The 25101-nt window shown below is 47.6% G+C and overlaps 1 protein-coding gene across 1 annotated transcript in view; it reads left to right on the plus strand.

Moving 5' to 3' along the window:
* Positions 1–25101, plus strand: part of LOC147012245 (uncharacterized) — a 230076-nt gene that overhangs the window by 121938 nt on the left and 83037 nt on the right. The window contains exons 4-5 of the mRNA XM_085856135.1: positions 7826–7925; positions 10067–10271. Of these exons, the coding sequence (XP_085712261.1) occupies positions 7826–7925; positions 10067–10271 (305 nt within the window). The remainder of the gene's footprint in view (positions 1–7825; positions 7926–10066; positions 10272–25101) is intronic.

Raw genomic sequence — 25101 nt, forward strand, 5'->3', positions numbered from 1 at the left:
TCTGGATTGAAAGACATGTTCCACGTGTTGGACCAGTTTGTGATTTTATCGAGATCTGCAGTGAGCGAAGAAGCTGCTGCTTGCCGGTCTGAGGGATGACCGATGGTACGGCAGAGGGTGGAGTCATTAGCAAAGAGATATCGAGGATTTTCCAGAGAGTCGGAGAGATCATTGATGAAAACCAGAAAAAGAACAGGGCCCAGAACGCCACCTTGAGGAACTCCAGCTTGGACAAGAAAGGGGGTGGATGAAAGAACTCCATTTAGGGCCACACGTTGACTGCGACAGGAGAGGAAGTCTGCGAGCCATGAGTGGAGATGGCCTTGGATACCATAGGAAGAGAGTTTTGTGAGCAGGGCAGGGTGCCAGACTGTGTCAAAAGCACGTGATATGTCCAGGGATACGGCTCGGATTTCCTGTCTGGCATTGAGGACCTCTATCCATTGTTGGGAGAGCAGAAGCAGCATATGCAGGGTAGAGTGACCTGGTCTGAAACCAAATTGATGATCAGAAATCAAGCCATTGGAGAAGAGGAAGGATTTGATGTCTGACGTGATGATTGATTCCATATCCTTGCTGATGATTGGGAGAAGGCTGATTGGTCTGTAGTTGCAGGGATCTGTTTTTGCCCCTTTCTTATGCAGGGAAGTAATGTTTGCTGATTTTCAAGCAGATGTCAGATGACTTTGAGCAAATGAGAGGGTGAATAGAACAGACAGAGGGTGAGCAAGAGCAGAAGAGCAGGCTTTAAGGACGCGTGGGCTGATGCCGTCTCGACCGGTTGCAGAATCTGAGTCGAGGTTTGACAGCAAGCTCTCAACCTTGTCAGGAGGAAAGGACACAGAGTCCAGGGACAGTTGGGTGTGACTGGGTAAGGTGGGTAGAGAAAGTGATGGGTTTTGGACACAAGATTTAGCTGCAAACACCGAGTTTAGGCATTCAGCTTTTTCACGTGCGGTATCAGCAGTGCGGCCATTTGAGGTAAGGGAGGGGATGGAGGAGGAACATACACCAGAAACAGATTTCATTAGATGCCACCAGGATTTTGAGGAGGGGGAGAGGTTTGAGAGTTCAGACTTGAGATGAGAAAGATGTTTTCTGGCTCTCCTGAGGGTAGATACACACTTGTTCCGAGCTTTATGGAAGGAACTGAGATTGCCCTCAGTTGGGTTTGCTTTCCATGAGGCAAAGGCAAGTTGTTTCAGGACAACTGCCTCGCCACAAGCTTCAGTGAACCAAGAGTGGGAGGAAGGGTAGGACAACTGAAGACGAGAGGGGATAAATCTGTGCATGAGGGAGAGCAAGTTTCTTTGAAAGAATTCCCAGGATGAGTTGATGTTGGAGAAAGTAGAGATAGGAGACCAGTCTATAAGTTTGAGGGCTGCTTCGAGACCTGCCAGTCAGCTTGAGTGAAATGCCAGACTCGATGGCGGTGAAGTGGTTCTCTGATAATCACCAGAGAGATGTCCACTTTGACAAGGACGTGGTCAGAAGAACCGATTGGAGCGGAGGAAGAACAGCAGATATTGTCAGGGAAATTTGTCAAAATCAGATCCAGAAGAGATGGAGTACCATTGGTTGAGATCCGGGTCGGGAAGTTGACCGATTGAGTCAGTCCCAATGAGTCACAGAAAGCTTTTGCTGAGGTGCCATGACAGGTGAGAGAGGCACCCACACCTAGCCAACTGGCATGATGACAATTGAGGTCACCACATATGAGGAAGAGAGAGTTTGGATGAGAAGATTGAAGTTGGTCCATTTTTTCGGATAGTGAGGTGTCGATGGAGTCATCACTGTTCGGTGGACGGTACAGTACACATATAAACATGAGGTGGGAGTTGAGGGGAAGCCGTAGCCAGAGGTATTCCTGGGGTGTGGGGGAGTGAGGACAGTGCATGGAGAGTGAGGAATAGAGTCTTTGATGAAGAGAGCAACTCCTCCACCAGGGCGAGGCTCAGGTCTGTCATATCGGAGGAGGGAGTAACCAGGGAGTGATACTTGGGAGTCAGACACGTCTTGGGAGAGGAAAGTTTCTGTTAGGCAGATTATGTCTGGTTTGTCAGTGGCAACCTGTGTGGAAAGATCTGAAAGGTTTGAGCGAAGGCCCTGGATATTTGAGGTCCACACTTTTAATGAAGATGGAAGGGAGGAGGCTTTGGGTGCAGGGGGTGGGGGAGGAGGAGGGTAGGACAAGGGACGAGGGGTGTAAGTTAGGAGGGTTGTTGAAAGAGTGTGGGGGATTGCAGAATAGCTAGTGGAGGGGGCCGGATGAGGAAGAGAAAAGGCTCTGTGGTACTGGGGGAGAGGGGGGACAAGAGAGCGGGAAGAAGGCAGTTGAGGATTTGAGGAGGTGGAGTGAAGAGAAGGAGGTGAGAGGGCAGTGGAAGGTGGCAGCTTTGTGGATGAGAGGGGGGGGCAACTTTGAGGAGGATGAGTGAGGGGATGAATGGTGGGAGAAAGGTCAGGGGGGAGTTTTTGAGAGAGGTGAGAGGGAGGCTTGGAGGGAGAGAGTGGGATGGTTGCTTTGAGAGGGAGGGGTGAGAGGGGTGAGTTGGCACTGAAGTTGGAAAAAAAGAATGGTTGATGGAAAGCGAACATTCATAGCAAACTGGGGTTTTTAAAAGTTTTAGGTCAGAGATGCGATTTAACACAATTCTTGATGGATGCAATAAAGGCTAATTCAGAGAATGGAGAGAAGAAACGCTGTAACAGTTGTATTTTTTAGGCAAGGTATGAAGGAAAGGTCGAATTGAGAGCAGTCTGTTTAAATAGTAGAATAGTGCATTATGATACAGTAAAGAGTTCCACACGTGTGAAAGAGGAAGATGAAGCATTATAAAAGATCGTTTTTATTATTCTTATTATTATTATTAATGTTTGAGAGAGTTTTCAACAGATTAGGTCATGTAAGTGTTGTAGAAAAAAATCGAGGAAGAAGCAGAAGAAGAGGAGATGAAGAAGAAGAAGAATCGAGAGTCGTGAGTGAGGAAGGAGAAAGATCACGTTTTTATTTTTTTGTTTGTTTTTGATTTAAGATAAGAAATAGAGTGATTAATTGGGAGGGATAGGGGATGTTAAGAAAGTGGGGAAGATAGAAATTGAAGGTAATGGGGAGAAAAAACAAAACACGATCGTACCGGTAGGCCTGAAGCCTCAAGGGTGGGCCTCAAGCATCCAGTGTGACAAAGTCGACAAAATCTCACAAAATAGCATGATTTTTTGGAACAAAACCGAACTAGGAACTCACAGTAACATCTAAGTGAGAGAATAAACAGTTAAAACGGGACAGATAACGACGGAAACTTAACTTTGAGATCGTCAGCAGAGAGCCCTGAAGGAGACCTGCTGACGTTCCAAACCTGGAACCGGAAGATTTTCATTTTCGGATGCTTTCCGATGGTTCTGTGATCTTTCCCGGTGTATTGGCTTTGATGTCCATTGGCAAGCGAAATTTCCGCTTTCTACCTCACCCAGAAGGTACCGAACATTAACATCAGTCAATAAGTGAGTCAGTGAGTGGTTAGAATGAGCTTTAGATATTAGATATCCTCGAGTACACAACATTGACGCACTATTTTCTACTTCCATCACCTGCAATGGTTAAATTTAAAACCTTAAATTAATTTTAAAATGAATCACATACCCATTTAGCAGTACACCCCAATTTATCCAAAACTATTGATGATATTTTTATGATATGGGGCTCTGATAATTAGTAATGCTATTTATCAAGTCGGTCATTCAAGTTCAAGGTGATACAAACCTATGGTCCTTTAAGACCTTCATGAAGGTGTACTTACACTGTGAATGCAACTGAAGGGTATATGGAAATGAACCGAGCCAATGACATCATGATGAATGTGAGTGACACAAAATGTAGCTGATGATCTTGTTCTTCCACGAGCCTCAATTTCTGTTTGAGGAAGTAGAATGATACAAGCAATATTATTATTTTTAGCTTTACAGTTTTTCTTTTAGCTCATTCAAAAGTGTCTCAAAGCAATGACTTCAGTCCCAAAAATAGAAAAGGATGTAATGTAATAGTAAGATGATATGTCTCTCCCAAGTATGGTGGTTAAGACACCTGTCTGGAACTTTTGAACCAAAACCCCCTCACATCCTCGTTTGCATTCATTCAAAGACAGTCATTCAGTAAGTCAGGTGATGCTTAAAAAAAACAAAAGACAAAAATCGAATTTGCATTTTCTCAGCAGTGGAAGAATATGGATGCCACTGAGTTTCGAAATTCACTTTTCAAATTCATATGATTCCCAAATCCTTATGGTGTCCACATATAGCCTCAAACCATGGCTTGTTCAAAAGACCCAAATCCAGGGCTTGGGGCTATCTTCCTTTTATGTTAGTAAGTTGGTGGAATCTTTTTAGAAATTGTATTTTTTCCATCTTGCTACTACCCTCCATGTAACTCCCTGACCCTTTCTTTCCAGATCCTATTTCCCTTTTACCTTCACTATTCAAATCTCCTACTCTTTATTATGTCAGATTTCCTCCCTTATTCTTTTCTTCTTTATTTTATCTCTGTCAATCCCCCCCCACCCCCACTCCTATCCCTGTGCATGTAGTATGTGCAGAATATGACTTATATGTGCAAGTGTGGAGGTAAAGCTTTTTGCTCGGTACAAATCCGTTTGTTCAGGAGCTCATTTGGCTGCCCGACTGATGTATTGGAACAGTCAACAGAGCGGGCTGGCTAAGACATCATGCGATGATGAAACAGAATTTCCACATGTTGAGCTCCCCTTATGCAAACAAACCAGAGTAACACATAAGGCCTGTGTGTTTAAGTGTGTGATGTGTTGACTAGTTTGGTTGAAAAAGCTGGCAATGGGAATCACAACAAGAACGAGAATGGCATGCGGTAGACCTTCATCAGGCTGAGCAGTTTATGTGTTTGTATTCCACTAATAGGCCGGATCTGGATCCGGGCCTGAACCAAAATCGAATTGGCTTGTTCTTGTCACCTATCCAACTCATCTGTCAAGTTTTGTCCGAAGCCATCCACAACTTTTTGAGATATCCTGCAATATGTCATTTTAGCCTTACCTCTCAATGGTGAAGAATCACTTTTTAAAATTTGCATATCTGGATGCAGATCATTCCCAAAACCGAATCAATTCTTCCGTGTCACACAACCAACCTGTCCACCAAATTTCGTCTGAATCCGTGCACAACTTTTTGAGATATCCTGTTCACAGACAACCAGACAGACAAACAGACAAACAGACAAACAGACAGGGGTGAAAACATAACCTCTGCAGCATGACGCAACAAGTGTGGAGCTGATCCAATGCCCGAGGTTTTCTGTGCGCTTTGTGAATGGTCATCACGTGTGTGTTGCGGATATGATGTGATTCTGTCATGGTAGACTATACATCAGGACAGGAAGCACTTCTCAGTGGTTCTTTGCCAACCAGCGCTTACTCATGAGAGAGCAGAAACCTGCTCGGAGAGCACGTGTACTGAGTTTGTGAAGAGATGCACAACAGGAGCTGCCATTTAATTACACCAAGTATGAACCATGGGTTCCATGAATATATTTATTATAACTTCTAGGGAAAGAATGATAAAGGCAGATCTCTTCATATCAGAGGGATGTGTTCCTGGGTCTAAGCAAAGCGTGTAAGATGGCGAGAGAGAGCGCAACAACTTCAGTGCAAAGTAAACAAGAAAAAGAGCAATCAGAGATTGCAGATCCTCGCCAGGACTTGTGTTTTGTGGTGTTTGTGTATTACGTAATTAATAAGACATAATTAGAACTGCTACTTTATAACTGCTGGCAGTGATGATCGGGTACCAAGACGTCCGGCTTTAATACAACCCCACTTTGATTGGACACCTGACCCTGACCAATGACGTTTTAAAAAACATGATTATTCAATTGAATTTAGAATGGGATTAAAATTAAATGGAAGACTAAATAGGTACAGTCCTGCATTGGAGCAATCAGAAGGAACCCGAACAAGCAAAAAGCAAAGATGAAGTCATCAGGAGGAACCTGGATAGGATTCACATTTCAGCTGCTCCTCCTCAACCCTCAAACCCATCCAGGCACAGCCAAGTGAGCCTTATTCATAAATAAATAAATGACCAAAAAAAAACCAAAACCCACGTCAAATTGTTTTCAAATAATTCTGGCTGCCAGACCGTGTGTCCGATCAAGTTGAAATTCAAAACATATATTCCCCATCAATACTAAATCACAATTGTGAAGTTTCACGTCAATTGATTAAGCGGTTCCAGAGAAAACATTGCTTAATATTTTTCTTAAATCCATTATGATTATTACTAAACAACCTTGTACACACATGCCTTGGGAAACATTTCTGTGAAGTTTCCCTTCAATCTGTCCAGCCGTTCTGGAGAAGAAGATATATTTACATGTTTTCGGGTTAAATTGATGGCTCTGCCAAAACCATGTGATCTATGACATTATATGTGTGAACCTTTTGCTCCTCATGGATAGGCGGTCGTGTGTGCAAAGTTTCGCCTCGATCTGTTCAACCATTTCAGGAAAGTAGATTTTTGAAAATTTCTTTTTTTATAAAAGAACAATATGGATGACGTAATCAAAGAATTTTGTGCACCATTTTATCCCGAGACAACCCTCAAAAATGTTCACACTGATCGGATGTAGCGTTCTACATATGCAAATTTGACGTCATAACGAAGGCACCTATGACGGAAAAAAAAAATCTGCATGAGTAGTTGCACCAATGGTGAGAAAAACACCAATTTCATCTCAATCCAACAAGCAGTTGCGGAGAAAAACACAAAAGTTCGATGCGGCCAAACAAACAAACAGACAGACAGACAGACAGACAGACAGACAGACAGACCCAAATGCAATGCCCTCTCGTTAGGAGAGGGTAATGACCTGGAGTGCAAAAGAATAAAAGCACCTGAGGACACAATGTGAAGGTTTCAAGAGAAGAGCAAAAACGGAAATAAAATCTCGACTATTATACACAAAAGTGTTTCTGGATTGGTTCTACAGACTGAGCTCGTTCGTCCATTGTGATCTGGTACCCCACTGAGTGGGTAATGACAAAACCATTGGGTGGAATCCTTGCGAGGCCGGGGCTGCTTCGGCAACACCCTTAAGACAATGTGATGACCTGTCCGGGGTTAATCCTCAGTCATGAAGAACCTTTACGACTGGTGTGTTTGTTACGATTGGTCCTCACGACCGTGGCTGTTGTTTTGAGGAGATCCTGATGCCTCCCGAGGGGTATAAGGACATCTACGGAGGGACTCGGAGCAGGAAATGCTTGGATTGTGTAAAAGTTCTGTAAATAAGGAGAGCGGTTCTCCGAAGAAAGAAAAATGGACAAACACTTATGGCATCATCATCATCATCATCATCATCATCATCATCATCATCATCATCTACCATGCTCTCGAGATTCAGTGTCCGGTTCTTCTGAAGTCGTTTCTTTGTTGGAGTTACAATCCTGGACGGACTGCCAATCCGACAGAGGATAATCGACCAAGTGTTCAGGCATTCTGAGTTTGTTCAGGATGCCGGCGATGGCTCGCCTCATCTTCTCGAAGGATACCGTGGTACCTTTAACGTCCACCAAACTAATGAAACCCTTCTCTGCAGAGAGAGTTTCTGCATAAACATGTCTGGATTGAATGGATGGGAATTCCAGGGTTTTGGAGTGTTGTTTACTTTAAACATGTCAACTTTAAAAAGTTTTAATTGCTTTGTTAATCCATCATCTTGTACTTTAAACAATTTATTTTTCATATAAATATAATCAAAAAGAAGTCTCCTAATCAATGGCTATATGTTCTGACGCAGGTGGCTGTCTTTTATCTACATTTCCAGCCTCCTGTGCGTACGACTACATGTGTTGCCTTCCACAGAGCAGCATCACGGACCACAACCCACAAGGGACAAGGTACCTTTACATCATTATTTCCCTGAGAAAAGCGTTTCAAACCTCATTTCATTGGCAAAGGAAACCGGTTAATTTATGGTGTTGGAATTGTTGGTTGGCCCTTCTGTCCAAGGCGACGATTACAGTATATACCTACTGCACACTGTTACACTTTAACAGCTTAGGAACACCACATCAGCAATGGTGCCAGACGCACAAAAACATGCCAGACAGACGTGCCAGACACACCTTTACTATGTTTGCTGGCGAAGGATAAAGCAAGCAGAGGTCGGAGTGAAGGAAAGAATGGGAAGAGGAAATTATGCTGCAGTTAACAGCTGCAGAAAGAAGCAACGAAAGAGAAAAAGAAAGAAGAAAAGGTCGAAAAAGAAAAATCCATTTTACAGTCTTTGCGAATCATTAGCAACCGTGAGTCAACATTAGAAGGTGCATGCAGACTGGACTGGCCAAGCGGAGTTTTCCAGAATCTGGGTGTTCTACTGTGGGATTTCCACAACTTCTCTGATGCTCCCATTAACTTCTCTTATCTTTCAAATTCCTCCTGTGGTTAATGCTGCCAAGGCAAATTGGTAAACCGAGGCTGAGAGGTATGTACACTGGCCTCAAAGCTATCGAGCCTGGGTTTGAATCCTGAACCCAGCTATGAACTTGCCATCCTGTGGTTTCTTATGAAGAGCTAGGCACCAATGTCTGCGCTGTCCATCGGAAGGACCTCAAGATGGATGGCGCGTCTGCCAGCACTGGTAAATGGAAGAAATGAAAGATCTGACATCTCCTTTCATGAAGGGTACGTTAGTTATCGCCCCAAAACACCAAGTTACACTGCTTGCTATCTCAGTGTGGTTATCTCCTCCACTATAAATATATTCAAATTACCAGGTTGTTCGGATGTCACATATCAACGGCTGTCTTCGGTTACAAAGGGCAACCATGATGGTGACATTACAGCATGGCCTTGACTGCTTTGTAAATCTCACTCGAAAGAAAAACAACCCAGCTAGAATTATGACCGCGATCGTATTTGGTTACTCTCACAGAGAAGACGCATCATTCCGAGGAAAACAAATGTGGTTTTGGCTATATTGCTGTAAACACGAGAACAGTCACGTCCCAGTGAGGAAGGAATTCAAAATTATCCCCAAACGGAAGTTTTCATCGGACCAGGGATCTGCAGATAAGTCAAGCCGTTGATTGAAAGTGACTTATGGCAGGGCAGGTCCCATCCTGCATGCAGAAGTGCTCCTTTGAGCTGGGAAATTATACTCGTAGAGTCGTACGTGCCACACAGCTCCAGTGGTATTTCCATGGAGGTCGGACAAAACGCATGAGCATTCAAGCAGCACATGTGGTGGACGGGGAGACGGCTTGGGCGGTGCTTTCACTAAGTCAGAGCACGAGTTTATTCCTCCATAACTTCACAAGCAGTGGAACAGACTTAAAAAATGATATATCCCTGGCTAGCACGGCATCGAGAAGTGATGTCGCAAAGAAGCTTTGAGCAAAATCCAAATCGTAACTCCGCTTGACGACATTATATCCCCTCTCTGTTTCTGTGTTGTTTGCCACAGGATGTCGTAAAGGCTTTGTTTGCCATGAGAAAGCTTACAATCGTCAAAGAATGACCTGGCATGGCTGAGAATGGAAAGCCACCTGATTTTGGAGGCCATTTTGAATAGGAGGTCAACCCTGCGTGGGTCATACTCGTCGTCGATGGTCGTGTAACGGAGCTCCCAGGGATGATGGGGGGGGGGGGGTTTTAAAGCGTGTCGAGTATTCCATCAGAGGGGCTGCCAAAGTGGTCTAACTGGAGAGATAGACCAAAAAGTTGATGCTATCTCCGATTTTGATGTTGCGCTCCAAGTTGCAGATCAGCTTTTGATGTTAACCAAGTTGGCAGTGAGTGATGTTGCCCCTGGCTGTCTGTCTCTGAACTGAATAAGTGCTTTGTCTTGCTAACGAGGCTTAAATCTGAAGCAGCTATGCAATAGCGGTTGTTGATATAAGCTTTTTTGCCTTTTCAAATGAACACCGAAAACCACTTCTTTTTTTTCCAACTGTGTTAGAGATCCACGATTATCTTGAACATCACCCTTTTGCATTCATACGTTGTGTTTCCCCCCCCCCCCCCATTTATTTTCCAGGCATGTACTCCTGGTGGAAATAATTGATGAGTGTTGCTCAAAAAAAAAGAAAAAATCCCTGCATCTCCTGCCTCAACTTGCAGAAGCACCTGTTTACCCTCCAGGGCAAGTGGGTGCCTGTCTCCCCGTCAGCCTCAACACATATCTCCTCGATGCCATACCAGACTGGCTAATTTGTGGAGAAGAATTCTGCCACGACACACAAGTACGATCTTAAGAGTCATCATGAAAGGTTGTGGCTGGTTACCTCATCAGTAACGTTTTTTTCATTTGCCGCGTCATGTCGGTTTAAAGACCGATGGTTGAAGATGTTCACCCTTTTGTGGATATCTGAACTTGATTACAGTTCAGATATGAATATAAATTTTTATGAGTGCTCCTCCAAACACTTTATTACCTGTGCCACCGAAGGTGGGCGGAGGTTATGTTTTCACACCTGTTTTGTCTGTCTGTTTGTCTGTCCGTTTGTTTGTCCGTGAGCGTAATATCTCAAAAGGTTGCAGATGGATTCGGACGAAACTTGGTGGATGATTTGATTAGGTGACCAGAACAAGCCGATTCGATTTTGGTTCACGTCCGAATCCAGATCCGACCTATCAATCAAATTTGATCAATCCATATTATTATTAGATTGTCTGTCCTAAGTTGTGGAACAACTTGTCTTGTTCTGTTAAAGCTCCAATATGAACCACCGATCATACGTGGTGCGGGTAACTCGTGTACGAGTGTCCCACGTACCTGACGGGTTCGTCCGTAGTTTACTAATGCTCTTGCAATTCATGTAAAGGGGGCATGCTGATGTCCAGACTTACACGTCTACATCTTGAAGCTCCTCCGTGAGCCTCAGATCGCTGTGCTCAACACAAATGGTTCCTGCTGAACTCGACAGTTGCAGAGGCGTTACATGAATGATCCAACACAACAGCCATTGTCTTGGAATGCTATTTGCCATCCTTTTTCACATCTCGACAGCCATTTTGGAATTCAGTTTCCAATGTGGGTTCAAACTCTGCAATGACAAAGCAGGAGGTTACGCACGACCACGACCAAATGGCTTGTAAATATCTACGAAAACCTGTATTCCAAAATAAATAAATATATAAAGACATGGAAATTTAAAATTCAATTTAAGGTGAATTCCCATGATATTGAGAGTGAGAACAGTTAAAGGAGGCGAAGGATTGTTCCAAAATGGTTCAACACTGAAAAACCGTTCACTCGACATATGGAATACTTGAGACCTTATTGGTGACTTAGCGGGACATTCTTTTCACCAACGGACAGAATGTGGAAGTTTCTGTCGATCATGTGAGTGCTTGAGGAATTTTACTGGGCCATTTGCCTCGCAGCCTTCCCGGCTCGGCTCCATGGTAAATATTCGGACTCACACGCAGCCTTTCGCCATCTCAGACTGCGGAGAAAGTTTTCCTGTTGCGGAAACAGGTGCGGGTCTGTGTGTAACCATTCACAAACAACGTGGAGGAAGTGAAAGGGTGTGTGGGACATGGAGGTTATGGAGGACGGAAAGGTGGGGGCTTTGGGCTGTTACAAACATTTATGGGCACAGGCACAGTCCATCCTCGGCTTCCTGCTGCAGTGATTGAATAAATGGAACAGGCCCGTAGAAAGTTTGTTGTGTGCGCTTCGAATTTGAGGCAACCATTAGGGAGTTGATGCACGTGCAAGCTGACAGGATAGTTCAGAGGTAACATGCTCACCCCTGAGTTGTCCACCTTTGGAAAAAGCTAGATCCGACCACAAACTGACACCATGGTGCTTCCTAAGTGAGGCGTTGCGAGTAATTCTTTGGAAGGGATAGTGCGAGGGACGTTCGAAGATTTCTATATGAACGAGGTTCTCACAATTGTCCAACAAATGCCGATGTTCATTTATTTTTCATTGTATAAGGATTTACCAGACTCGGTGGCGTAATGGTTAGAGCGTCTACTCTGAGTCTGGGAGATCAGCTGTTCGAGTCATCCACCAAAGACTTTTAAAATTGTACGTGCTACTTCCTTGCTTGACGGTCAGCATTTAAAAAAAGGATAGAACACAGACAAACAGCCATCTTGGCAACCATTGCACAGGCTTTCGTGGGCCTATTGACTTCTTCCATAAGCCTGGTGTTGGCTTAACAGTTAAGGTGGCTGGCTTAAGATCTTAGAGTCTTGAGTTTGAGCCCCTGTCATGCTGTTAAATAACACCAGGTGGGTTGACTCAGCTTGTCATCCTTCCGAGGTAGGCAAAAGGAGTACCAGCTTACTGGGAACAGGGGGGACTGTGTCAGCAGCACTTCCAGAAAATGATGCAACCAGCAGCCACAGGCTGCATACAAATGCAGGGGAGGAGGATAAGGACACGTGGGGTTGAACAAGCTGCAAACAGGGTGAATGAAACACTGCAAGAAGAGGAAAGGGAAAGTGGGGATGAGACAGAAAAGGAACAAATCAACCAATAAAGTAACAAACGAAAATAGAGGAACAAATGAGTGGAGGTGAGCAGTGAGCCTGGGTTTTTGGGAGTTTAACAAGAAGATCATTACTGGTAGACCATATGGGCCCTGTAGACACCGAGGAGGGACAGAGCCAAGAGAGCGCAGAGGATGCTGCTGCTGCTGCTGCTGGTATTGCTGATGCTGGTGGTGGTGGTGTTGTTGCTTAATGAGAATCAGGAGATGTTCAACGTTAAGGCATCTAAATGGACATGTATCTACACAACCGCATGAAGCGTGTTTCCCATGAAAACATGTGATTGATTGAGTGAATGGTTGCGTTCGGGAGTGAGAGGAAACCGCCTGGAGATGCAGCGTCGAGCTTCTCAAAGCACCCCGTATTGAATCACGTCACTTGGAAACCATGTGTAGTGTTTTTGAGGTGACATTGACCTTGCCTGGTGTCTGGTTTGTCTCCACAGGGCACTGTCACCACAGATGAGATGACAAACTATTTATCATATGAGTAGAAGTTGAGATTCGTGTTTTGTCGCTTAAAGGCAAGTTGTACAAGAAGAGGAAGAACAAAAAGGGCGCAACAAGTCGTTCGGAAAGCCAGGGTTCGAATCGAGTTGAAGCAAACCTGTTGCTGACACCCAGGCCCCCATTCACATCGCACCAGCTTCCAGCAAAATGGCTCATTTGCTGACATCGCTTTGATGTGAATGGTGGATGAAACCATTGCTGGCATTGCATTGTAGAAATTACGAAAATGATCAACACAATTCCTACACCATTTATTATGTGGATTGAAGAACGGTTGGATCGAGAACGGCACTCGGTAGAGCGGATACATCTGCCAGGCTGAACAATTTACATTATGTATCGCATTGATGGGCCGGATCTGGATCTAGACTTGAAACAAAATCGAATCGGCTTGTTCGCGTTACCTCCAGCCAACTCAACCACCTAGTTTTGTCATTACCCCTCCACAACTTTTTGATATTTCATGATATGTATCGTTTTTTGGCTCCATCTCTCAATGGTGAAAAATCATTTAAATGAAAAAAAAATTTCTCATTTCAGGATCTTCACCAAAATCGGATCAATTCGTCCTTGTCACACATCCAACCTGTCCACCAAATTTAGTCTGAATCCGTCTATAACTGTTTGAGATATCCTGCTCAGAGCTAGACAAACAAACGGACAGACGACAAACAGCGGTGAAAACATAACCATCCACTCATGAAAATTCGACTTCAAGTTCTTTAAAAAAAAAAAAAAAACCCCTCTCCACTCAGGAATCACAACATGAAACAAACAGCGAGCGTCATGGAGAAAACGAAACAAATGGCAAAAAGTCCGGGATAAAAAAATCTGAGGCTTCGGAGCAAACTCCTCATGGAAGACATGGAATGTCCATGAGTACAAGAAGAACACTTCTGATGAGCACAAGTATGGTGAAATATTGGGGTGATCCACAACCACATCGCGAAAGAGACGTCCCAGAAAAAGTGATATTTCGCTAGTATATCTCCAATTCGGTGGGAACTAGAATTGAGCTTCCTGCAAATCGGTGGGAACTAGAATTGAGCTTCCTGCAAGGCCATGAGCCCTTCCGACCTCTTCACATTGTCCTTTCCTTTGTCCCAAGTGACGTCATTCTCCCTCCATGAAGATCGGCCGAGAAATAAAAACAAATCGTCTTTTCTCCTTCTGAAACCAGGCCCCAAAAAAGGGGGAAAAGCACCCAGAAAGAAAAACGATGATTGGTGGGTAAAAGTGGTAAAACAGTCACATGACTCTTAGAGTGGTGCAGCAAGTGGCAGGAGGAACTTACACATGCAATCGCAATGCGTTGGAAAATGGCGGCATTTAAATGCCGGCATTTTTAGTGCGAATGTGGCTTGAGGTCCTGGGCGGGCCATGTTGAAAGGTTTCATCCGTTTGCAACAAAATTAATGTCTCTTAAAAAGAGGACAAATGCATTACTTTGATGATTAACCTGGCTTTGTCTGTAACAGCACCTGAGATTTAGTGAGCGTCCATTGATGCCGTGCCAATGTTTTCATCGGTGTTGACTCGAAGTGATGTATTGTGGCTCCTCAAGTCACCCCGACATGGACGTTGGGCCTGGGGACTGGAATTGATGGTTACATCATACGAGCGATGTTGATGCAGCAAAGGAGGCTTTGTGGCTGCATAACCATGGTGGTGTTTGACTGAAGAGGGGAGGGACAACAAAAATAAGAGCAAAAAAAGCAGAGGAGGGAAGAAAAATAGAGGTTGTCTATTCCCCCCCCCCTCTTTTAGGCTCTCAAGGCTGTATGTTGCTAATAAATCAGTGACCCCCTCTTACCGCCACCCAACATCCCTTTCCCAGAAAATGTGGGGTGGGAGGTCAACCCTTTTGACCGAAAAACGTAACATCATCGAGTAAACTTTAATATATATATATATATATATATATATATATATATATATATATATATATATATATATATATATATATATATATATATATATATATATATATATACACGAGCGGAGTTAAAGGGAGGGACGGTCACAGATAAACATGGAATTAAAAGGAAGAATTGAATTGCGGTGCAAAATGATGGTACAATATCAAATCCTGTGTTCCATGTTGGGCCATATAACTGTCTCAATGGATGCTTCCACGACTAACTAGCCCGGGCGTGTTGCTAGCTGTTCGTGGCAAGGTAAAATGAATGACAAAATTGCGAACATAAAACAAAGGCGTCCCTTCATGTGACACTTGCTGCAGGGCAGAAGTAAGTTTGTTGGCAGCGCCTACAGCAAGGCCTGACATTAAAGTTAAACCCGATTGTTTATCAGTTTCTTGCCTACATGCTTCGGCCTGGTCATCTTTCGACAACTTCGCTGCTGCACTTGTGTTTTACGCTCAACGCTATGTCGACCTGCAGGGCTGCATGGATAAGCATCGATTTCGTGTGGATCATCATAGTACAGGGTGGTGACCCCCAAAAAGTTGGCCCTGGGAAAAGTTTAATAACCCTCACACTTTTCATTCAATCTCTTTCATTTTTCATTTTTAGGAGGTCTGAACTGGGTTAAGGGAGAGGGTATCCACCAAGTTTAGTACCTCCACCACCTAAGGTGGATGGAGGTTGTGTTTTCACCCCTGTTTGTCTGTCTGTCTGTTTGTTTGTCTCTGAATCGGGCTGAAATTGATAAAAAGCAGGATATCTCAAAAGTTGTGGATGGATTCGGACGAACCTTGGTGGACATGTTTGGTGTGGTGAACATGGCGGATCACTTGTATTTTGGAAAAGATCCGAATCTGGATCCAGATGCGAGAATTTTTTTTTCATTTCCAAGCGATTCTCCACCATTGAGAAACGGGGCCAAAAACAATTTAAAACACTATCTCAAAACGTTGTGAACAGATTATGACAAAACTAGGTGGATACGTTGGTTATGTGATGAGAAGAAGCTGATTCGATTTTGTTTCAGGTCCGAATCCACATCCAGCCTATCAGTGGGATACAAAACGTCAACCATTCAGCCTGGCAGAGGTAAGCCCTCGACCAAGTGCCATTCCAGTTGAATCTGTGACATTCACACATCATGTTGTAGACACCTCAAGAAAAGCCATTTTGTGTAGACAACCATCTGCGGATGAATCCGTTGCCACAGAGACGAGGAGCCTGTTCTGTGCACATTTCGCAACAAGGAAAGCACCCAGCAGGTCTCAAATCCAAAGGTTTGTGAAAAGCTTTCGTCAGCAATGGCACAGTCTTGAATATAAACTAACCAAACGGAGGCGGCCACTCTGGCCGTCCGAAATCACTAAGATCACCCAATAATATTGCTGCCATTACTGACTCCGTCGCCCACAGTCCCAAGAGCTCAAAATCAGCAAAAAAAAAGCTTGTGGATAATTATGATAACCGTGCATACAAGTCATCAATAACTTTGCTTGATGTGTGGCTCTCTGCATCATATTAAAATATGCAATTTGGTGTCTGTTTGTCTGTCTGACTGTTTCTTTGACCGTGATACATTCAGTCGTGTCTTATTCAATCTCGACCAAACTTGACAGGAGGACTAAGGGTCACATGATGGAGGTTGAAGTGACTTCATTTGCCCCCCCCAACCCAAGTGGTTTTTCCGCCTTGTGCGAAATCCGTGTTAAGTTGTATATCCCTGTTAAGATAGCTAATCATGGCATTTTTCCAACACTCCTAATAACAAAAGTAATAATAACATTCATGATAATAGCATACTATTAATGTTATTTCAAAACAATATTATAATACTAATAATATCCCCCCTCCCAAAGGGGTATTTTCCTCTTCGGACAAACTCCGTGTTAATGTGTAGCGTTTCGGCATAGCTTATCGTAGCGTTTCGTGGAGCACCTTCACCAGAAGTAAAAAAAATATTACTGTATAAACCACAAACACGTATGATTACATTTTTAAATTGTCGCTGCTGCTGTTTAAAATTAGACTGAAAGAAATCTGGAGGAATCCTGACATCCTTGAGACATCCCATGCTTATCGCTTCCCCCACAGACTAATGGACCCAAGCCCAGATCTACTGTGATATATATATATATATATATATATATATATATATATATATATATATATATATATATATATATATATATATATATATATATATATATATATATATATATATATAGTTGCGGTTTTCGCGCCCGCCGGCGTGCGACGGCCACGTAACTCGAATCGCGGCACGTCGCCCACCGGACGGACAATCCAGTCGTGACCCTCTCGGACTAACGCCGGGAACCAGTCACGGGTGGACCTTTCGGTCTCACCGCGATCGAGTCAATCAGCCCCCGCGTGGGATAGGGTTGCTCGCCAAATTCGACCTACCTAAGTACCCACGCGGAGGGTAGACCGGGCGATCGCACCTCGCCGCAGGTCGACTTCGGACACGGGCCACTTAAGCGACCCGTTCCGTACTATCAGAATAACCGAGCGGTGTTATCGTCGACCTCGACGGTTCGATTAATTATCGGGCGTACTCAGCCCACTACCAACCCTTTACGTGAAGCAAGATGAGGGTTCAATGGGGGAAAAGACGAAGCGAAGCGGGAGAACAGTTCAACAATAAAGCACATTTATTCGCGACGAACGGAAAGCACACAAATACAATTCCACCAAATGCACACAAAAAAAAGAAAACACAATTCCATTTACACAAAAAGCAAACATAAAAGTGAAAACACAGTGCAGAGCTAATACCGACTACCGAGCACACGGCAACACTTATACAATTCTACTTCACAGACGGCGCCGACAACACATACCCAAAACCAAGGAAAAGAAATACCCTCAAGAATGAGGCAGGCCTGAGGCCGAGACCGGGTCGGGCCTACCCGTCTGGTGATGAGACGCGGAGCGGCGATGGCGCCTCTCTCCGCGGGCCTCGTGGACAGTGCCTGGCAGGGGGTGGGAACGGGGCCCCCTTGGTCGCACTATCTCAGCGCGGGGGGAAACAGGAGGGGGTTGCTGATGCTCGGGGTATAGAGGATCTTTATTATCCCTGGTGTGCGTCTCCACCTCGGCCAGGTCGCGCTGCCGGCCTCCCTCGGGCGTGCAGCTCCTGGCACCGACGCGAGCACCCCCTCGTCCGATGTCGCCGCCTTTCCACAGCTCCGTCCCCTCCGTTCCGACTCCAACGCACACGACGAGCAGCTCCACCGCCCGCGAAGTCTTGACCCTCTGCTTCCGACTCTCCTCTTCTTGACTCTCCGACCGCGTTCTGCTCCTTCTCTCGTTCCCACTCTGACTGACGAACACCGTCCTTTTATCCCCCCGTAACTTCGCCTTTGACCCCCTCCCTTTGACCTTTCACCTCGCTCCCCATTGGCCCGAGAAAAAGTGGGCGTGAAGGCTTTTTGATCCACAAATTTGCATATATCGATCGTTCTGGAGGCGGGGCCAATTCGCCCCTCGCTCACCGATTGGACGGCAAAAAGTGGGCGTGTGTCGTTTTTGATCCGTTTTTGAAGCAGAAAATCCGTGATTTTGTACACGCTGTTCAACGTGCGCCCTACACGAGTCCAGCATCGGTGCCCATGAGTGGCGCGAGATGACGGTGATGCGATGGTGGCGAGTTGTGACGGTAAAGGTCGTGGCGGTTGTGGTGAAGCGGCGTTGTGGTTGGTGGTTGTTGTTGTGGTTGTGATCATGGCGGTTGGTCCAAAATAAAGATAGTAAAAGAAAAACGGCTATCCTGAAGAGTCGCAGCACGTATAAATGACATGTATTCCCACTAGACAACGGGTTTGGGCCTAACTACACATGCACTTACCGAGATACCTCACCTAAGGGACCTGAATGGTGGTTTGCGAATTTGGTCAACCACAACACTACCCCCTCCCCTTTTTACAGACTCGTCCCGAGTCGTCAAATTTTCGTGTGCCATCATGTGTAGTTTTCCCCTAGTACACTTTACCTACGGATCCCTGAGTGCGACATTCATGGTATTCGTGTCCCCAAAATAAATAACCTGAGGGCTGCGTAACTACCTAAACAAACTCACTCACACGGACGACTTAAATAAAATTGCCGGCGCTAAGACAAACATGCCGGGGGCGCACTCATATGTACAGTACATCTTACCTTAACTTACAAATCTTACACTAAACCATGGCCCAGGATCATTGAACTCTGCAAAAGAAAGCAGTTAGCAGGGAGCCAGGCTGCCCACATGCAGTCTCTGGCTCAAACAATGCAGGTCACAGGGAACGTGGCTGGCTGCTCACACGCAGTCCAAGGCCTTCCCTTTTGAACTGAACGCAGTGAACCACAACGGTGCATGGGCTGCACAAACGCAGTCTCCGTGCCAGCTCAAGTGGCACACGCAATGAGCACAACGAATGGATGCATGAATGGATGGACGCAAACACGGTGCACGGGCCGCCACTGCAGGCCCGTGTTGTAGCTGCCAACGGGGCAGTTCTCGCAGCTTGCAAACTGTTGCTTTTACGATCCTGGCGCACATGGCAATGAACAGGGGGGGGGGCAAAGCAAAATTGAACGGGGCTGGTGAACATGGGCAGTGGGCATGGCATGGCAAAGGCAGCAGGCAAACACAGCCCGCAGAAGAAGGCCGCTGCAGGCAAACACAGCCGGCAGAAGAAGACCGTTGCAGGCAAACACAGCCGGCAGATGAACTGGCCGGCACAGGCCTCGAAGAAAAACAGCCAGCAGATGAACTGGCCGGCACAGGCCTTGCAGCACACAGCTGCCGATGAACTTGGCCGGCCTCCGCCTTGAAGCAAAACACGGCCAGCCGATGAAGTGGCCAGCCTTTGCCGTTCAGTGGAGGTTGGTGGAGGGAGTGCGGTGGTGCTGGCCACTTGGAAGGCGGGCTCGGACCTACCTACCTGTCTCCCTCCCAACCTATCGCCTTTGCCTGTCACTGTACATACCCACTCCCTTAATTTGTGAAAAACCAACTTAGCCCCAACTTATTTTTTTTTTTGTTTTTATTTTTACTTCCCCACTATAAATCGTCCCCTAACCCCCTTTATCGTCCTTGTTCGGCTAACCTATCCTGTCACCTAGCCTACTCCCAACCCCTACGTTCCCTTCCCGGAGGGGAATAAGGGAGAGCTAACGTCCTGTGTCGAGGCCCAATTCAAGCCTCAGAATGGCCTCCCCAGAGTTCGGCGATCTTAACACCAAGTGGGTCCAGCGGCCCACAACGACAGCGAGGGGATGGATGGTGCGGAGGGGTACATCTCCTAATCTACCCTAACCATTAACTCTTAAACTACCCCGGGGCTTTCAACAAGCGCCTCTCGCTTAAACTATTGGTTCTATAAACCCAGATTCCCGTCGCCTGTGTTGGTGTCCTTACAATTTCGGGCCTCGCCCCCCAATTTTCTCTCCGTGCCCTCACACGGTCTCCTGGCTGGGACACGTGGCTCCCTTTGGCAGGCACGACCCTCTGCCGAATCTCCCGCTATGGCACCCCGGGCACTACACTGCCTCCGAGCCTACCAGCTCCCTAACACCGGGGAGTGCCCCCATGGCACCTCCCCTGAAACGCACACGTGGCAGGCCGGCCTCCCGGGCCCCTTTCCGAGGGTCACCCGTGCCCACAACACTGCCCACGCGGCTAATGGCGCCCCGGGCCCCCGCACCAAGCAGGCGCACCCGTGCCCACTACTCTATCCCGGCCCCCCATGGGCCCTTGGCCTACCGCGGCCGACTAGCCTGGTGCCCGGGGTACCCACTCAGCGATACTCACCTTTCGCAGCCACGCTCCCAAGCCCGTCAACAGGGCTCCTGCACCCCTCCAAATGGGTTTCGAGCCTACATTCCCACCAACAACAAAACGACCTCCATTTTTGTTAATTTGACTAACCCAGCTAACTCACTCTACACTGACCCCGGGGTCCCTTGGGCGGGAGTCACTCCTCCCCCCAATCACTCATCGCACCATGCATTCCCCATTCACTCCACACACACAGACCCGCTGGCCTCACTCACTCAACAAGTACTCACCTCACAACTCACCAACTCTTCAACACACTCACCGCTGAACTCTGCCATTCTTCTAACTACCTCCCCTAACTAACTCGTGCTCCCACGTCGTCCCTTAAACTAGTAGCACGTTCCTTTTAACACTACGTAGCTAAACTACGTCCCCTCTACACATTCATAAGTCTGTCCATGTCTCCAAATAATTCATTTTATTTCCCAACCTAAATCTGGCTACAATCCCTCTAACTAATCCATTCCACGGACTCCATGAGGTCTTACCCCTGCCCCATGAAGTCGGTCTAACTAAGCTAACCCTTCCCCCTAACTAGTTTCCATCCTGTGCCCAGGTAAGGGGGTCTTTCACCCCTTGCCCAGGAATCCTGTACACCCGAAAGTGAGGCTTGCTCCTTTTTTTTTTTTTTCATGCGCAGCACCTGCGCAGCAACTCAGAGCTCGCGCACTTTACACCTGCCCGTGACGTCATGCAGCTGCACGTGTTCCTCGTCCCTCCTTGGACGGGACCATCCGGCAGAGATACCCCTCCTGCCGGATTCCAACCACACGTGCAGCCATGACGTCACCGTGCGCAAAGAAAAAACACAAGCCCCACTTCTCGAGGGGTTCCCCACGCGAACACATGTGCTTTGCCCGTTGGAGCTTAACACACACGATCGCGTGGAGAACCCGTCCGGTCCAAATCCATTTACCTGCCTAAACTTTGTCCGTCCGCGGGATCGGCAAATCCACCGCGTGCGTTTCCGGACCGGGACTTCACTCTCGCAAGCGAGCACGTGGTGGTCTCGTGCGTTGCACAGCACGAACCGCGTGCTCACTGCTGGGTGAACCCGGCACGGTCCTCGAAACAACCACAGCCGCTACTCGGCTTTCGTTCCTCCCATGTCGCCGTCGTCGCCATTCCACACACGCATACCTGCGTGTCACGACGCACACAGTCCACACCATCACATTCACACGGGGAGACGCGGCTGCGTGCTCCCGCATGCCAACCGACATCTCCCTCTCATACCGCTCTCTCACACACACGGTCTCCCTGGCACACAGCGACCTTGCACACGGCCGTTCACTCACGCGTGCCTCACTACTCACACAAACCATACTACTCACACGTGGTGCTCCATTCACTCGCGCGGGGGCACTCACCCGCGGTGCCTCACCCACACACGCGAGGGCACTCAACCGCTGTGCCTCATCCACACACCGTTCCTCATCCACACACGGTTCCTCACCCACACACGCGGGGGCACTCACCCGCGGTGCCTCACCCACACACGCGAGGGCACTCAACCGCTGTGCCTCATCCACACACCGTGCCTCATCCACACACGGTTCCTCACCCACACACGCGGGGGCACTAACCCGCGGTGCCTCATCCACACTGGCCGTTTCACTCACACACACGGCCTCTTCCACACACGGTGCCTCATCCACACACGGCGTGCTGGGAAGCACGTACTCCGGCACCATCGCCACAACACCAATCACACACGGGGTCGCTTCCACACACGGGGACGCACTCACGCCTTGCACCACACACACAGGGACAACCACACTGGGGATTTGTGTCCCCACAAGGGTCTCCGGGGCCTCTACACCCCCCAAGCTCTCCGTGCACCCGTCCACAGCACTCGTCCCCTCAACCTCGCAAAGCACGACCGAACTCACCTGGTCGTGACTCGCCTCAAGGCATACTCCCTCCCCTCGTTCCTGGAGGAGGCCATCCAGCTGCTCACACCGGGTCCCTGCACGCTCCGCGAGCTCACCCCCATTATCCTCCACTACCTCCGTGTGTGTGTGTGCGTCACTTACCCCATCTTCATCGTGTAGTCTTCCCTCTATTTTTTCTGTCTCCCGTGTCTCTGCCAACTCTTCACCCTTTACCTCCCTTGTCTCAACTATTATTTCTGTTGTCGTCACCTCGTGTCTCGTCTCACACGTTTTGGTCTCCCCATTTAATTTTTCCCTTTCGGTCATCGTCACGACCCTCGCCCAACACGTTCCACGAATTATTTTTTCACCCGCCTCCACCGCGGGCCTGTCAGCCGTTGCACCCCCACCCAGCTCGTTTGCTCCCACACGTGGAGTCGCCATTCCCAGCTCCCTGGTCACGGCCTTCATGCCCGCCTGCAGGCATCGGCCCATGTTCTGCGTCTCACCCCGTAGTTCTTTCATTTCTTTTCTCATTTGCTGTGTATTCGCATCCATCGTCGTTTTCACTTCATTCATTTGCTTGTTCATTTCGTTTTTCATTTCATTTGTATTTGTATCCATCTTTTCGTTCATGCCTTTCATTTCGTTTGTATTTGTATCCATCGTCGTTTTCACTTCATTCATTTGTTTGTTCATTGCCGCCAGCATGGCGCATAGCTGGGCCATGTTGGATGCACTCAGCTGAGCCGTTTCGGCAAGGGTTGGAGAAGGGTCTTGGTGGAGAGGGGGGGGGAAGGTGTCATACACCGCGGCCGCTGCCGCACCCACCTCGGGCCCTGGGTTCAGTTGGGCGAGTCCGTGTTCCTGCACAATCAACATTTCCTGCTCGGGGATTCCATCCTGGACCATGGACTCTACATTATTACACATATACATTTCTAATACCCCCGGCTCCCGCTCGCCTTGAGACGCCATCTTGCTTCTCGTGAAGGGTTAATTTGCTCGCTCGTAATTTGGAGGGAATCGGGGGTCGCTTCTCTCACCCCTGGACCGATTCCCGTGAATTTCGCTGGAGACAGGAGAGCCTGTTGTCCCGCTCTCCAATACCAGTGCCGCGAGGAGGGCGATGAATTTATATCGCACGACCTGACACCAGTGTTGCGGTTTTCGCGCCCGCCGGCGTGCGACGGCCACGTAACTCGAATCGCGGCACGTCGCCCACCGGACGGACAATCCAGTCGTGACCCTCTCGGACTAACGCCGGGAACCAGTCACGGGTGGACCTTTCGGTCTCACCGCGATCGAGCCAATCAGCCCCCGCGTGGGATAGGGTTGCTCGCCAAATTCGACCTACCTAAGTACCCACGCGGAGGGTAGACCGGGCGATCGCACCTCGCCGCAGGTCGACTTCGGACACGGGCCACTTAAGCGACCCGTTCCGTACTATCAGAATAACCGAGCGGTGTTATCGTCGACCTCGACGGTTCGATTAATTATCGGGCGTACTCAGCCCACTACCAACCCTTTACGTGAAGCAAGATGAGGGTTCAATGGGGGAAAAGACGAAGCGAAGCGGGAGAACAGTTCAACAATAAAGCACATTTATTCGCGACGAACGGAAAGCACACAAATACAATTCCACCAAATGCACACAAAAAAGAAAACACAATTCCATTTACACAAAAAGCAAACATAAAAGTGAAAACACAGTGCAGAGCTAATACCGACTACCGAGCACACGGCAACACTTATACAATTCTACTTCACAGACGGCGCTGACAACACATACCCAAAACCAAGGAAAAGAAATACCCTCAAGAATGAGGCAGGCCTGAGGCCGAGACCGGGTCGGGCCTACCCGTCTGGTGATGAGACGCGGAGCGGCGATGGCGCCTCTCTCCGCGGGCCTCGTGGACAGTGCCTGGCAGGGGGTGGGAACGGGGCCCCCTTGGTCGCACTATCTCAGCGCGGGGGGAAACAGGAGGGGGTTGCTGATGCTCGGGGTATAGAGGATCTTTATTATCCCTGGTGTGCGTCTCCACCTCGGCCAGGTCGCGCTGCCGGCCTCCCTCGGGCGTGCAGCTCCTGGCACCGACGCGAGCACCCCTTCGTCCGATGTCGCCGCCTTTCCACAGCTCCGTCCCCTCCGTTCCGACTCCAACGCACACGACGAGCAGCTCCACCGCCCGCGAAGTCTTGACCCTCTGCTTCCGACTCTCCTCTTCTTGACTCTCCGACCGCGTTCTGCTCCTTCTCTCGTTCCCACTCTGACTGACGAACACCGTCCTTTTATCCCCCCGTAACTTCGCCTTTGACCCCCTCCCTTTGACCTTTCACCTCGCTCCCCATTGGCCCGAGAAAAAGTGGGCGTGAAGGCTTTTTGATCCACAAATTTGCATATATCGATCGTTCTGGAG

Source organism: Eptatretus burgeri, chromosome 15 (assembly GCF_056783735.1).
Source record: "Eptatretus burgeri isolate ZD-2024b chromosome 15, Ebu_testis_v1, whole genome shotgun sequence".
NCBI classification, from domain to species: Eukaryota; Metazoa; Chordata; class Myxini; order Myxiniformes; family Myxinidae; genus Eptatretus; species Eptatretus burgeri.